The sequence below is a fragment of the Fukomys damarensis genome, unplaced genomic scaffold, assembly GCF_012274545.1.
Source record: "Fukomys damarensis isolate Sample0158 unplaced genomic scaffold, DMR_v1.0_HiC HiC_scaffold_16, whole genome shotgun sequence".
In the NCBI taxonomy this organism is placed as follows: domain Eukaryota; kingdom Metazoa; phylum Chordata; class Mammalia; order Rodentia; family Bathyergidae; genus Fukomys; species Fukomys damarensis.
In genome coordinates, this window is record NW_022900928.1 from 17,246,404 (window position 1) to 17,261,534 (window position 15,131).

At 51.7% G+C, this 15,131-nt stretch overlaps 1 protein-coding gene across 7 annotated transcripts in view; it reads right to left on the reverse strand.

Annotated features, from left to right (window-relative positions):
- Window positions 1-15,131, reverse strand: part of Mical2 (microtubule associated monooxygenase, calponin and LIM domain containing 2) — a 112,988-nt gene that overhangs the window by 2,295 nt on the left and 95,562 nt on the right. For 2 of the 7 annotated variants that reach the window (XR_004517422.1, XM_033764138.1), the window contains exons 19-25: window positions 14,508-14,726; window positions 14,189-14,290; window positions 12,948-13,073; window positions 5,634-5,741; window positions 4,554-4,740; window positions 3,232-3,320; window positions 1,944-2,046 (exon numbers count right to left, since the gene is read on the reverse strand). Coding sequence is in view for 6 of the 7 variants with exons in the window: in XM_033764138.1 (XP_033620029.1) it covers window positions 1,944-2,046; window positions 3,232-3,320; window positions 4,554-4,740; window positions 5,634-5,741; window positions 12,948-13,073; window positions 14,189-14,290; window positions 14,508-14,726 (934 nt within the window). In the remaining variant the exon portion in view is untranslated. Of the gene's footprint in view, window positions 1-36; window positions 2,047-3,231; window positions 3,321-4,553; window positions 4,741-5,633; window positions 5,742-12,947; window positions 13,074-14,188; window positions 14,291-14,507; window positions 14,727-15,131 lie in introns of those variants that run through there. The other 5 variants (XM_033764135.1, XM_033764136.1, XM_019206218.2 and 2 more) reach the window with 4 other exon arrangements.

Below are 15,131 nucleotides of genomic sequence, written 5' to 3' on the forward strand. Positions count from 1 at the left end.
AAAAAAAAAAAAAAAAAAAAGAAAAAAGAAAAAAAAGGGAAAGACACAGTGTGCAACAAGGATAGAAATAACAGTTCCCATAGACATGGCCCTGCTTATCCCAAGGATTTCAGGGAAATGTTTGTAGAAATACACCCGCTTCTTTCTTTCCACACAGCTCTGTTGTCTCAAAGCTCTCAAAGAGCTCTGACTCCTCACCCACACCAGGCTCCCTCCTTAGTTAATCTAGGAAGGCTCTAGAGATAGGAGCTGCCCAGAGCTCGCTTGGGGCCAGCAACCCTGGGCACACTGAGGACCATACAAGGGCTTTCTCTGTCAACCCCTTGTTGCTCAACCAGACCCTGCATGTCCAGGCAGAGTGGAGACCGCTGATGTCTCATTTAGGCACCCACAGTGAAGAATGCATGTGGGCCCAATGCTCATTTTTTGCCCTTGATAGGGACCGTTTCCTTGAAAGGGTTAGTAAACTTCTACTCCCAGCCTTCCTGGGCATCAAGATGTAGCAGAGCGCCCCCTAGAGGTCACACACCCTTTTTGCCAGAGCAGAGTAGAGTTTCTTACTGTTCTGACCAAACATGGCAGCCACATGGCTGTGCAGTCACAGGCAGGGGTCACCAAGGAGGACATATTCCCAAGTCCCACATTCCCGAACACTCTTAGATACCCAGGGCATCAAGGGAAGGGGAGCTTTTACCACCCCACTCAGTCTGACCATTATGATCCCCAGGTGTCCTTGGCTCAGCCTGTAACCTGGGCGGGGACCTGATAGGGAGCCCCAGGGGCTAAGATGCCACCTGCTGAGAGAGCTTGTCCTCAGCATTGCATCAGCCTGACACAGCTCTCCAGGGTCACGTCCCATCATGTAGTGCCCATCAGAGGGAAGGAAAAATATATGTTTGCAGCAGTCTGCTGAAACCCTGTGGCTCCCTATCATTTGGCTGTGGCTTTATGTAAGAAAGGACTTTAGCTTCCATTTTACATTGAAACAAGGGAGCAAACAGTCCTCCTCTCTCTGGGAGGGGAGAGAATCAATATACTCTGCTGTGCTTTTGCAGGTTTTGGTCTATTCCATCCCTGTTTTCTCTTCTAAAATCAACACACTTTCATATCACACACAGACATGCACAATAAGTCACAAACAATGTTGACAAGTGGCATCAGTTAAACAAATTGAAAGGCACTGGTCAAGAGTTAGTGCCTTCATTTTTGTGCATATAGAATCCTAGGCCATTAATTTTGTAGCTAGTGACTTTACAACTCACTGCAATATTGCAGAGGCCTGTAAAACTGATTGTCAAATATCAAACCCATGTTTAGAAAAACTGACAGAGAAAAAATGCTTTCTCTTGGCTTATTAAAAGTTAAAAATTGAAATGTAAACCCAGAAATATGGCTCACTTTGGTATAAAAAAAAAAACCAGTAAAAAGCTATAGTAAAAAAAAAAATCCTTCATGTCATCCCTGGCCCCAGCACCATGTGTAGATGCTCGTCCTGTCAAAGCCAGGTGGAGGTGCCAATGTGAAACTCTTTGGCTTGGAGCTAAGGGGCTACAGATGCTAGACTTCCCCGTCAGGGCCTTAGCAAGCTCTATACACAGGGCCATCTAAACTCTGGAAATGTAAGGCACTTTGGGGCAGCCAGGTGCTTCACTGGAGCTTGACAGGAAGCCACCTGAACACCCAGTTGCGGATGCTCTCAAGGGAGTCCTCAGACTCCCTGAACATGCTTGCCAGGACCTCCAAGAAGGCCCAGAGGAGCGGCAGCCCAAGGCTCAGCAGCTCGTACGTGTAGCGGTAGTTGTAAGCATTGTCCCTGAAATGGAGGCCAGCGGCATGCAGGAGTCCCTGCATCCAGTTAAGCAGGCTCCAGGGAATGGCCAGCAGGCCCCCTGACAGCCTGAGGGGCCAGCTCAGTGCCTTCCTAAAGAAGGAGGCGCAGATACCTGGGGGGCTGCCTTCCGCTGTGCTGATGGCTGCCACTGCGCAAGAACTTTCGGTGGTGGCATCACGTCTCGGGGCTTCCTGCTCCTGCCATGTCCTCTCCTCCTGAGAAAGAGATCAGAATGAGAGTCCTCAGTCCATGAGTCCCCAGAGAACTCCAACCAAACCATCTGAGAGAGCTACCGCCAATCAAACGTGGGTCCCTGGTGCTGCAGAGAGCCCCCGAGCCATCTCCTCCCTCTTTTTCATGGTACTGCATGTGGACATAACTTTGCCGGGGGGCAAGCTGACCACAGAGTTCACGGACCTTCAAAATGTACGTGCTTTTGACCCGCCACCCTAACTTTAATAATATATACTAAATAAATAATTTGAAATACAGATAAAAATTTGCATTAAAGAGAAGTTCATTGTAAAAATATTTGCAAGATTAGAATATCAAAGTGTGGAAGTCTAAAAATACGGGACTAGTGAAACAGACTGTTGACCATGCATAAAATAGAATCTTTTGTAAGTATTAAAAATCACACTCTCAAATAATTTTTAACATCATGGAAAACTATTCTCAGTATACTGTTAGAGAAAAAAATAACGATGTAAAATTGTAGAGGTAGGAGTCCAGTTAGGGAAGAAGCTAGAAGGGGGATATTACACAATGGCTATTGGGGTTTTCTCAAGGCAAAGCGACCGTGGATGCTTTAACCTTCCTTCTTTACGTGCTTTTATTTGCCTGCTCTTCTACATTGGGTCTATATTATTTGTACCACTACAAATTTTTAAATTGTGGGTTTTTGCTGGGGATGGGTGATTCATCAAACCAGAGAGAAGGTATTTGCAAGTAGCTACCAGAGGAGTGCGACCACAGATCATCTATAAATTAGTGGGCCTGTCCCTGTGCTGACACGTAGGGTCTTGGGCATGGGTTGGCAACTGGGCATGAGCTCCACATGGTGTTTCCTCTTGTACCCTGCGCCCTGTGGACAGACGAGCCCAGGCACAGGGACCCATGTGGCTTTTGTGTGGCTTTGGCATATGGTCCAGCGTAGCACATAGGGGAGCTCTGCTCAGCTTCTCAGGGGAACAGGGCAGGCCCCAGAGGCTGGGCTGAACACCCCCAGGTAGCAGAACCACCCATAGCAGGAAGTGAGGGCTCTCTTCCTTATCTGAGTATAGCCTCTATCCCTTCAGGGCCCGAAAACCTGGCCTGACTTTCAGGAACCCTTGGGGACCCTCTTCTTTGGGTCTTCCATGTTCCACAGCACTTCTGAGACCAGAGAGAAGATAACATACCTGTCTTTCTTGCTTCAACTCTGTCCATCTCTTCCGCTGTTTGCTGTTGGTTTTACAGTGAATAAAATGAGGCTTGCAGTAAAACTTGCCTGTAAAAAGAGACGCACATGCACACAATTTTTCTCCAAATCACAATAGACGTAAGCGAAATGCTCATTATGACCAAGTCAGAATACACCAATAATGGAAATAAGTCCAGGATGCTCACACTTCTGTCACCTGCCCTAAAGAAGTGGCTCTGAGATGAGGCAGCTGCACACTTTGCAGCTTGGCAAAGGCTCCAGAAATGGGGGTGAGGTGGGTGGGGTCAAAGTCCTCAAACCAAACTGAGGTCAAGTTTCTTCACAAGACCAGTTGTCAGGGAACAAAAAGGGCAGCTTTGAGCATCAGTACCCTCAGTCCTGCTTTTTGGGATCCCTGGGGGTGGGGATAGCTGAGAAGAAGCAGGAATGGGGAAGAGAAGACCCAGACACGGCACATGCTGGGTAACCGGCCACTGCCCAGGTCCAAGGGCAGCTTCCACAAAAGCCTTCCTGTTCGCTGCTACGATAGTAACAATGAGATGGCCATAGTCACAGGGACCCTCAAGATAGGACTTACTGTATAGCAGGCCCTCTTCTAGCACATTAACTAACCCATGAGTTCTTGCAACAACCTTCTGAGCTAAGTGCTATTATTGCCTTTACTTCACAGTCAAGGAAACTGAGGGAGTAAGAGGTGAAGTAACAGACCCATAGTTCAGTGGCCAACAGGCAGTTTATCCTGCCAGGACTTCGATCAAGGCAGGTCAGCGTGAGGGCGTGCAGTCCCCAGGATAGTACTTCGCCACACCAAGAGGACAGTGTGATATCGAGGGCTAGGAGTTAGAAATCACCCATTCACTCCCTGAAGCATAATTCCTCCCTCAATGATCTCAGTGAGGCCAGTTATCAGAGGAGATCTTATGGTTCCAGTTATAACACCTACTTTAGAGATACTGGTGATATACCATCATTTATTAGACCCTTGTTACATGCCAGGTGTGCTGCTGGGCGTGTTAAACAGGTTATCAGGTTGGATATTCTGGGCCACATGGGAACCATGCAAGGCGGCCCTGCTGAATGCGGCAGCATATGCAAAGCCCTTAGCCGTGGTGGTGGCACCATTGCCCGGCACCCTGCAGGCACTGATGCCTCCATTCCCTCCATAGCAGGGGCTCTGGATTCCCTACACAGCTTTCCTAGCAGCGGGGTATTCCCTGCCAGGAAGAGGTGGGTGTCCCAGAGCCGGCAGAGGCCCGGGATTGCAGGGCAAGCTCCAGTGCTGCCCACACCCTGAGTTACCTTCCTCACAGTCAAAGGCATAGGTGGCCAGGCGCAAGGTGGTGGCACAGATGCTGCAGCGGAAGCACTCTCGGTGGAAGAAGTGGCCCTCGGCGCTCAGCCGCTCCATCACGTACACACGCTTCTTGCAGAAGTAGCAGGTGTCACTGCCGCCCAGCTTCAGGGGAAACATCTTCCGCACAGATTCCTGGGGTAGGTAAGGAAGAGCAGTGTGTGAGGGCTGGTGAGCCTTCAGAGGCCAGGCCTTCGCTTGTAGAAATTTCCAACCAGGTCACCAGGACCTCTGGGGCCCTACTTGCTCTGCACATGGGAATATTCACCCGAAGCCAGGACCCCAGCCCTGCAGGGATTCTTCCCCAGGTTGGCTCCTCTGTCCTGGGTGGGAGCATGACACAGAGGGCATCACCCACAAACATGCCTGCCCAGGGGTGCCCTCCCCAGGATCTGGTCCTGGAAGTGTCACTGGGCTCCAGAATGGAGCCACTGACAGGGCCCTGACCAGGAGGATTTTATATGACCCGGTCCCCCGAAGTGGCTTAGATCAGGCAAGAAAATCTTGGGGCCTCAGATATGACCATGACAGCAGAGAAAAAGGAGAGCCTGTGCCTTGCAGACCCTAGGCCGCTGGATTCCCAAAGGCAAAGCAGAAGGGCTAGGGCCAGGGGAGGCTGGCGCAACTGAAGGAGCTGCCAAAGTGCTCCGCTGGCAATGGCAGCCAGCAGCCTTGTGAAGGGAAAGGCATGCTCTCGCCATTCCTCATTTCTCCATCTGAGGCATGGGCCTGCTCAGGCTGGACCCCAGACATGAAGGTCAGGGATGCCTAGTTAGGTGGACGGCCTCATGCAGCCTGTGCACTGAGTGGTTCTTCATAGCCACAGTCAGGGGGAGAGGGTATCATCCACAAGGACCTAATTTGTCATTGAGGAGATGCAGGTCCTTCTGACCCCTGCTTGGGTCTGGCTCATTCCCAGCACCTTCCTGTCCCTGAGAAGGGCAGCTTTCAGAGGGCTGGGCCATTCTCTCTGCATCTACCTCCCACCGTGGAGGACAGAGGCGAAGCTGACAGGTGCACATCCTTACCAGGTCTGGAGAAGTGGCCTGGGCCTTAGGTCTGTGATCATTCAAGTAAAGATTGACCAGGACTTCAGCTGCAGCCCCTATTCCGCTGGACACTTTCCCTACTGTCAGCTAGCCCAGAGCAGAGGCAGAGGAACAGAGACAGAGAAGAGGCCAGTTAGTGCCCAGAAGGAAGACTTGGCAAGGCAGGATGCGGGCAAGGGCTCTGTGCCCACATGCAAAGAGCACACAACATCAGGAGAGGCAAACCTGCCAGGAGCAGAAGGCAGGCACCCTGGGACGGGCAGGAGGAAAGAAAGAAAACTCTGAAGCCACAAAAAGCAAATGCTCTAGGATTCTACTTCTGTGAGGTGCCTAGGGTCATCAACATCAGTGGAATGGTGTGTGGTAGGACCTGGAGGAGGGGAATGGAGAGTTAATGTTTATGGATATAGTTTTAATTTTACAAGATGTAGAGTTCTGGAGATGGTGGTGATGGTTGCACGATATTATGAATGTATTTGATGTCACTGAGGCATACACTTAAATACGGTTCAGTGGCAAATGTTAGTGCAGTATCTTTTAACACAATACAAATTTAAAAACCATGTCCCTGGTAACCCAGGTGACTGGTGGAACCACACCCATTGGGGTCAGGAAGTGTTGAAGGCTTCACTGAACCCCTGGATGCACAGATTGGGTGAATGAATCCCAGAGGAATCTCCTTAGCAAATAAATGGAAGATTCAGGAATGTTCTCAGGTCTCCTAAGCTCAGCCTGGGGCCATCAAGCCTCTCTCCTGAGGGGCTCGGGAAACTGTGTTGTTTGGGCCCAGTAACTACCCAAAACGTCCACCTCACACTCCTGTCACCAGAGCCTGCAAAAGCCTGTGGGAAGAGAAGCCAAGCAAAGGAAAGTAGGAAATGGGGAGCTGGCCCTCACGGACAGCAGGCAGAGAACCGTCTTCCTGGGGGGTGGGGATGCTGCACAGGCAGCGGGGCCTGCATGGACCGGGACCCGGCTGTGCCACAGAGGTGTCTGCACCGAGCCTCTGAGCTCCATTCTCTCACCTACTAAGAGGGAGAGTTGTACTTGCTTCATGGATTTATAAAAAGGACTGAGTGAGACAAGTGGGTGGCACTGAGCAGAAGCTGGGCCTAAAGTCAAGGTAACCATGACTCTACCCACCCAGCCTACCCTGCTGCTCCTGGGTCTCCAGAGAGCTGTATCCATCCTTCCGGAAAGGACCACAGGCCACCTTGGCCATCGGCGGTGGCTGGGCTGGAGTGACAGCTGGAGTGATGGCGGGGCTGCCCTAGGCTGGTAGAGGAGCAGGATGGGGGAGCTCCATGGCAGTGCCCAGCAGGCCCCAGAGCTGGGAAAGGCTGACCCAGAGTGGGGAGCAGTCCCGAATGGGCCCTAAAGCACCACCTGATGGTGGGTGGTGAGTGCTGCTGCTATTAACGGTACCCATGCACCATGCATGCCTGGATCCCACCCATGTGAGAAGGGGCTGGGGAAGAGCTGGAGCTGTCGGCCCAGAGCATGGCGCAATCACACAACACCCTCCGCAGACCCTTGCTCGCTGCCCTTCTCAGCTCTAAAAGCCCCTCTCCCTGGGAGCACTGCCATCTCCCCTCAGGACAGGCAAATACCCACAGCATAAGATTCTGGAAAAAATGTTTCTGATCTCCAGACTTGAGGGATCGGGGAACTCCTACCCCTGCCTCACCTCCAAATCCAGCTCCTAGGAGAGGCCAGAACGAGCAGTGTAGGCTGCAGGGCCTCTGGGTAAAAGTTGGCTGGCATCAGGGCCACAAGTAACAGGGCCTTGGGTATGAATGGAAAGATGCCCTCCATCCGAACCCAAGGCTGCGCTTGGGAGGCCACTTCGACTCTGGTAACACAGCCTCAGATACAAAGCAGGAGGTTCAGGGGACAGCGGAGTGAAGGGCAGTAGGCCGCACAGCTCCCCACCTCCGGGCAGCAGGGCCATGGTCTGCACCGAAGGCCAGCTCTTCCGATTGCAGCCAACACCAGGCGCTCTGGGGAGGCACAGGGAGAGGGGTGTGCAGCAAGCAGGGAGAGTGACTGGGCCCAGGAGACCCTGACTCCTTTTCTCATGGCAGAAACCCCGACACAGAGCAGCTTTGGAATGATCCGTGTATGCAGCCCGTGGGGACCGGGCAGAACATGCTGCCGGCCTGCTGGGGTGGTCTGACCCTCAGGCTGCGGCAGATGAGGCGTCCTCAGACTTTACAGAGACAGCTGCCACCTCTCCACCCTGCCCCATGCTGGCCCAGCCTTGGGGAGACCGGGATTCTGCTTCCAAGCATGTTCCCTGCATTTCCTGGAGGCTACAAGGCCCAAGAAGCTCCGCTCCCACTTCCAGGGAGGCTCAGGTGCGCTGGCTCAAGACAATAAGCCATTGTTTGCTTCTGATTCTCTATCTGGGGCCCCCAACTCAGCCCCTCAGCCAGGGGCTGCAGGACAAAGAACTTTCTGGGTTTATATTAAAGTAATTAGGGGTATGGAAGGCAGAAGGCAGCGGATCGCCCAGCCCCTTGGGTGGCTGTCTCCACTGGCCCAGTGTGTGAACTGGCTCTGCAGTTCTCTCCCAGAAAGGTAGCGGGTGACGCCATGACACCCACGCACAATGATCGCCTCCCCTGATGGAGCAGAGATGGAGAGAGATGAGACTCTAGGAGGTTTTAAATACAGGTCCCTAATGAGACCTTATTAGGCACTTAGCTAATAAGCACTTTGTGCCTCTGAGCTTCGGAGCAACCCCAACTTAGGGAGCAATTACTGAAGCACACAGGGCTGTGAGGTTGCTGGAGGGTGGCACCAAAACATGCCTGTGTACTCAGTGCTCAATTCTATAAGCACGGGGCACTGTCCAGGTCTCCTGGCCAGCGGGTCCAGGGTGAAGACCACCCTCCTTTCTCCCAATGGCATCACTCATACCCTCTGAGAGACCGAATGCCATGAGAAGGAACCGAACTGAAAGGACCCTTAGGGAGAGCGACCCACTCTAGTCTCATCTGCCCTTTCCAACCTGCTGGAGACCATTCGGGTCTCCAAGGTGGAGACTGGGACTTCTGGGAGAGGTCACAAGAAAGACCGGTGTAAAGGCAGACATTCCCCGCCAGGTCAAGGGCTGTCCTGTGTCTCCAACAGTGGGATGGCTGCATTGGTTCCACAAGAGTGAGGGTCTCAGAGGCTGGCTTCTGCTAGCTCAGTGTTCCTCAAATTATTGTGCACAATGAGCAGGTTTTTTTTGTTTTTTGTTTTGTATTTAAATCTCTGATGTATTGTGGCTGAGTACTTCTTGATCCCATAAACATAAATGACTAGAAAGAACCGTGATCACACATTTGGATGTGTGGTGACAGCAAAGTGCTGTGCAATTTCCAATGCTGCATTCACTGATCACAGCTGGCCCCTGCCCAGGGACCACACTTTGAGTAGCCCTGCTGTCATCAGCTGGGGAATTACCAGGCTGCCTATCAGAGATGCTCAACTCACACAGAAACTTCCAGAGAACTCTTCTTGGTGTTGACCTCAGTAAGAGCCCTCAGTGCTCAGCGAGGCGATGCATATGCTGAATGACAAGCCGTGAACGTTCCCTGGGAAGGCTGGTCAGAGAGCACTCAGGATTTGGCTGCATGCGATTCATCCAAATGTCCACTTGGCCAATTTGATGATTTTGCCAAAAGTGATCACCTCCCTCTCACTAGTGTTTTAAGCATTAGCAATTTCAGAGTCTCATAGGATTGCTTTTGCAATCCTTTATAATCTTTCAACATTCTTATAGTTTTTAAGACTTTGGGCATTTTTAACTACCCTTGTCTCCTTTTGAATTCTAATTATTTCTCAGCTAATTAATTAGAACAAGCTAGAGTGGTTGGACATTCCAGGCAGGCTATCATCTTGTTACTTTAAGTTAACCTTACATATACTACTTCCTTTCTGTGAACCTCAACTCCCACATTGGTAAAATGAAAAGACCACTCCAACTTTGCAGGCCTTCAAAAGAGGACTACATAGTGTCCCACATAGTCTGGGTACCCAAAAGGCCCTCGGTAACTTGTTAATGAGCTCATAGCCCTGCCATCAGTACAGGTCTGTTTCCATGTTCTAAGACTTTTTCTCTCTTCTCACTTAAGAAAGGAAACTTCCACTGTCTGCCTGAGCAAGAATGATGTAGCTCACCCAGGACAAGGTCATCCTTTCTCCAGTTTAGATTTAAGCACAGTGGCATAACATTATCATAACCTTCAATGCCAGAGACTGCAGAAGATGCTGGCCTTCCACCAAGAGACAATGCTCAGGCAATCCTGTCACCCCAGCTAGGAGTAGGCAGGTGCATTTCTTACACTATGCCCCACCTGGCCCATCTCCCCCTCCAGGCTGTGGTCCTTGATGTCAGCAGCCCTGTCTTATTTATTTCTATATTCCTACCACAGGCAAGATGCTCTGAATAAAGGAGGAAGCAGGCTTCTGGAGCCTAGGTGTCCAAACAACGGAACATCCTTCCTCGGGCCTGCAACTCCGCCAAAGAACACCTGGTATCCAGCACTGAGCCACCTGCAGCTGTGTGGCCTACTCTGGAATCAGATAACCCGAGCTTTCAGGGCCTTGGTCTGAGGCCTTGTGTGAAGTGGCAGACTTGGTGGCTAGGGCCAGCGGAGGTCTCCTAAGTCTGTGTAGGCAAGGACATCCTCACTGAGGAGTCCTTGGATGAGAGACATCAGAGGCAGGGCCTGACTCCTAACTAAATGCTGAAGGGAGGGATGGATAAAGAACTGGAAAAGATTTACTTAAGGTGGTCTGGAAATTGCATCTCAGAGCTGAGATGCAGGCAAACCTTCAGGGGGTGACTTCTCAGTGAGGCCCATGTCTGTCTCCATTTGTCCCCAGTGCCAGGCACTGTGCTGCTGATCATATGCATTTACCTGGCACAGCCCTGCAAGGGGGGGTCTCTGAATCCCCTTGGGCAGGGAAGGTTCTGACTCACTGTTCTTAAGTCGATGGAGATGGAAACCCGAACTGTCTGCTTTTCCTCTAGAAAGTCAGGGACATGCATTTTAGGTAAACATGAGCATTCTTCTGCAAGTCTCTTTTACTTGGAAAGGGAGCATTTACTGATACTTCAAGCATTTTCTCTATAATGAATCATCGCTGTATTCCAGTCCCCTTCAGGTGTGGCTGACACCTCACATCACAGGCCTCAGAGAGGCCCACTTGCTTGGCCAAGGTCACGCAGTGAGTAGCTGGTGCTCTGAACTCATCTGATTCTGAGCTTGTATTTGCTGACAGCACCCTGCCTCCCTGGCCCACAAAGGCACCCTGCAAATTCAAAGCTGCCAGGCTGGAATGCACACTGAAGACCTTCAGAAAGCTGCACAGCTCTATCTCTGGAGGGAGGGAGAGGAAATGGTGTCGAGGCAGCCCTGAGACCTGGCCTTGTACCAGATGGGGCCAAAGAAGACTGCTCAGCCAAAACTTGCCCAGAGGTTCCATTTCCCTCTAACATGCAATCTCTAGACCAGGGCAAATCCTGAGGTGTTTGTTTTAAAACTGGATTAGCATATTGTCCTGAACCTTTGTTTTCTTACCTGTGTGGTTCTGCCTCTGTTCAGCTCTCACATTCCAGGAAGACCCCTCCTCCCCACCCCATTTAAAATCTCTTTCCCTCCCAGAGCTCCAGGCCCCTGCTACCATCCTACATTTTCCATAAGAAGTTATGCCTTATCTGCTTACATATTGTTATATAATTTACTTATATATCACATGATGTCGATTGTTTACCTCTCCCTACTAGAATGTAAGCCACATCAAGGCAGGAATTTCACTCTGATTCACTGGTGCACAACCTAAGAACACAAAGTATCCACCCCGAGTTGCCATTTAGTGCACATTTGTTGAATGGATGAATGAATGAATGTTCACTTATTGGCCTCATGAATGGCACTGGTTTACAGCCGCCTGCAGAGCTACAGGGAGAAGGGCTCAGTGGGGCTTGACGACACAATGGGGATGAGCTCAGGACAAAAAGTGTCTCTGTCAGTCCCGGCAGCTCCTGTCAGCCGGCCAGAGGGAAACTATTGCTACCGGAACCAAGCCAGTGGACTTGAGAAGGGCGGTGGCTTTTCTTGTCCCAGCTCTGTCCCCAACTATGTGAGAATAGTGACCCAGCCAGCTTAGGGCTTTGCTAGGCTTCTCTCCAAAGGCCCCAGCAGCTGGAGGGGGGCTGGAGCAGGGTGTGGCCACTTGTTGGGGAAAATGGGGCCCAAACAGCACAGCAGGTTAAGCCAAACAACCGACCAGTGGCTGACCCAGAACAGGATGCTGGATTTCACGGTGTCTTGACCATGGCTCCTCTCCATGGCACCGAATTGGACGTGTTTGCGATTCTCCACACCACCTCCCTGCCCTGCCCTGTTGGAGGGTGCTTCGCATTCATATTGGAGAGGGTGTGGCTCGTAAGATTCCTTCCTTCTTTCTTGGGGACCCTACCTTCGCCTTCCTCCCTGAGGATGTGTGTGGCAGCACACAGCCCACTCCACCCCACCCGTCTTCCTCGGAGCCAGCCTCTGCTCTGCTGCCTGAGCCATTGTGCTGGAACGCAGAGCAGATCCTTTAGTGGCTTAAAATAACTCAGAGGATACTATGAAAGTCCTACCACATAGAGCACACCGCCCACACCGCCATGCATACTTTTGCTCCCAGGTTCAGGCCGTCTCCCCTCTCAGGTCTGCTCTGCCCTTCCTGCCCTACTTTCCTCTCTAGCAAAGCCCTCCTCTGCAGCTTCGCCACTCGGCTCCCACCTGCCTCCTCTGCCAATTCTTCCAGGCTTCTCTCCCTTCTCTTCCTACAACCTTGATGAACAAATAGGATTCTATCAGGTTTGCCAGGTGAAGCTGTCATTTTTTCAGGTCAAACCTGCCAAATCACAGCAATTTCATACACCAGAAATGTGACTTATTTCTACAATCAAATGCTGTTTTTATCCAAACTGTAGTAAGGGAACTATACCTTCCCCTCTTTGTTTTCTGAGCATCTGACAAAGTGGTTGGCACCAGGTCGGTCCCTGATTAAGCCTTGTTGGATGGATGAGCACTGTTTGGCAGTGTTTTTGTAGGCTGCATGTTCTACTGCGTTGCGTGTTATAACACAAAACCAAAACTGAATCCAGGACTGTAGTAAAGTCTCTTACAATTTTTCATCCAGGCCAAGCCAGGCTCCAGATGTCTTTCTGAGCAGCCCAGGCAGTGCACAAGGATATTTCTGAACATGCAGGGGGTAGGACCACACATGATTCAGGGCAACTACCTTTCTGGCAGGAGAAGCAGAGTCAACAGTTGATGCAGAGCAAGTAGCAGCTGGATCAGGAGACGGAAGGCAAGAGGGAGAAGACGGAGGATGAGTATGAGACAGGCCTTTAGAGGGTAGTTTGTTCTGCACGGAACAGAGACAGAGGAGACTAGGATTATCCTAGGGGCTTGCACAGGGAAGCACACCTCCCAGATGCAGCCCTGTGCCCCAAAGGGGGAAGAGACACCAAGGCCTGGGTCTCAGGACCGAACAGAAGCCTGTCTTTGGAGCCAAACAGGATTCTGTGGCCTCTGCATTCTGCTACCATTGCCTGGTCACACTGAACTAGCCGAGCAGATCCTCTCTGTTCCTGCTTCCTTGTGCCCCAGACAGCAGCGCTAATTCCTGAAGCCCTCACCCCGAAGCTTGGTTCGAAGCAACAGCTGCAAGCTTAGTAGGGAGAACCCTGGGTCTCTTGGGACAGAAGGTGCAGCAGAGGCCTCTGCAGCTGTGGGCAGGCGACTGTGCTGGCCTAAAAATGAACTCCCGCTCCTTCACAGACTCCACCAGATAGCAGGGGCCACAGGTCTGGAGGAGGTGGAGTGAGAGTGGCAGAGAAGATGAGCTCCAGACAGGCTTGCTGCAGCAGGAGAGGGCTTCACACTCGCACCCCAGGGCCTCAGTATCGATGCGGCTAGCTCTCTGGGAACACCGCTTTCTTCTGCAAGGTTCCAAATACGTCACTGTCCTGGAGGGGCTGTTCTTCCTGTGCTAAGGGAGACTTTGTGTCTGGGCTTGACACTGTCCCTGAGGAGCAGAGGCCAGCAGAGTGACCAGGGGCTCCCTGATGAGTCCACAGCTCGCCCGTTCACTGTGCTCCAGAGCAGTGTGAGCAACTGGTTCACTTCCACCTTAAAGACCCTGGGAGCTTTGCAACAACCAGCATTTCCTCCTTGCAGTGGGCCCTTCGGGGCTCCAAATACACTTAGAAACCTCAGGTATCTAGGCTTCAACAGCCTTTCTGTTTGGAAGTGATTCCTTTTGATTTGGGCTTATTTTCCTGTCTTTGTTTCCCCTTTGCCATGATACATGGACTTATTTGAAATCTTTGCATTTTTTTCAGATGCCACCTGAAACTCTTTAGTGGCTTACAAAAGAAATAATTCTCTTCGAGTTGCAAAAGAAGATGGAGAAAACCAAGCTCCAGAGGGTCGTTCACGGAGCATGTGGACTGCTGGGGGCTCTGACAGCCCCATTACCTGTGGGAAATCCCCATGTCCAAACATGGAGGCGAGGTGAGCTGCTTTCTCTTTAATGTTCTTTTGGTGAAATTCCCTGTTGGCCAAGTTCTGAGCCCTCTTCTGCAGCCAAGGTGAGAAAGGAGAAAGAAAAGAGGAGTAGTGACAGAGGCTGAGGGCTGCTCTGAGCGGGAGCCCAGGGATCTGGGGCTCGTCTCACTCGCCACACACATAGCAGGGTGGGAGACAAGGAGGAAGCGGGAAGAGAAGGGACCCAGGGGGGACAGGAGGAGGAGGAGGAGGAGGAGAGGGAGGACAGAAAGCCAGCGCGATCTTTCACCTGGAGAATCTTCTCCTCCACTTGCTGAAGTCGCCGCAGCACCCCCGAGAGGGCCAGTGCTCCCTGGCAGGCAGGAGGCAGGGTGGCATGGTTTTCTGGGCCACTCAGCTGCAGGTCAGACTTGGCCCTGGCTCTCCAGGGCCGGCTCGGACACTCGCCACCGGGAGACACCTGCTTGAGCTCTCTGAGCACCTGCCCCATGACAAGCACAGAGGAGAGCTGGGAGAGATGGGCATCAAGCACCGCTCCCACTGTGAGAACCCATGAGAACCAGGCAGAGGGGCGCATGCCATATGGTCTCTGGGGCCGCCCTTCTGCTCCTGCATCAGTCACCTGACACCTTGTTAACAGTGAATCCTGGGCCTCACCCAGGCCCTCTTGTCCCAAACCTGTACAGCCCCGGCTCTCGGTTCTAGCTGCACACTGAAATCTTCTGAGCTACTTTTAGAAACATCCCCAGGTCTGGGCTTAGACTCCACTGGGCAGATTTGATTGGCCAGCGAGGTGAGACCTGGGTATTTTGTATAAAACTCCACAGGTGAATCTTAGACAACACACAAGTCACCTACAGTGGATCTGTACCTCCTCGTCCCACCTCCATCGGAATTTGTAGTCTCTTTATAG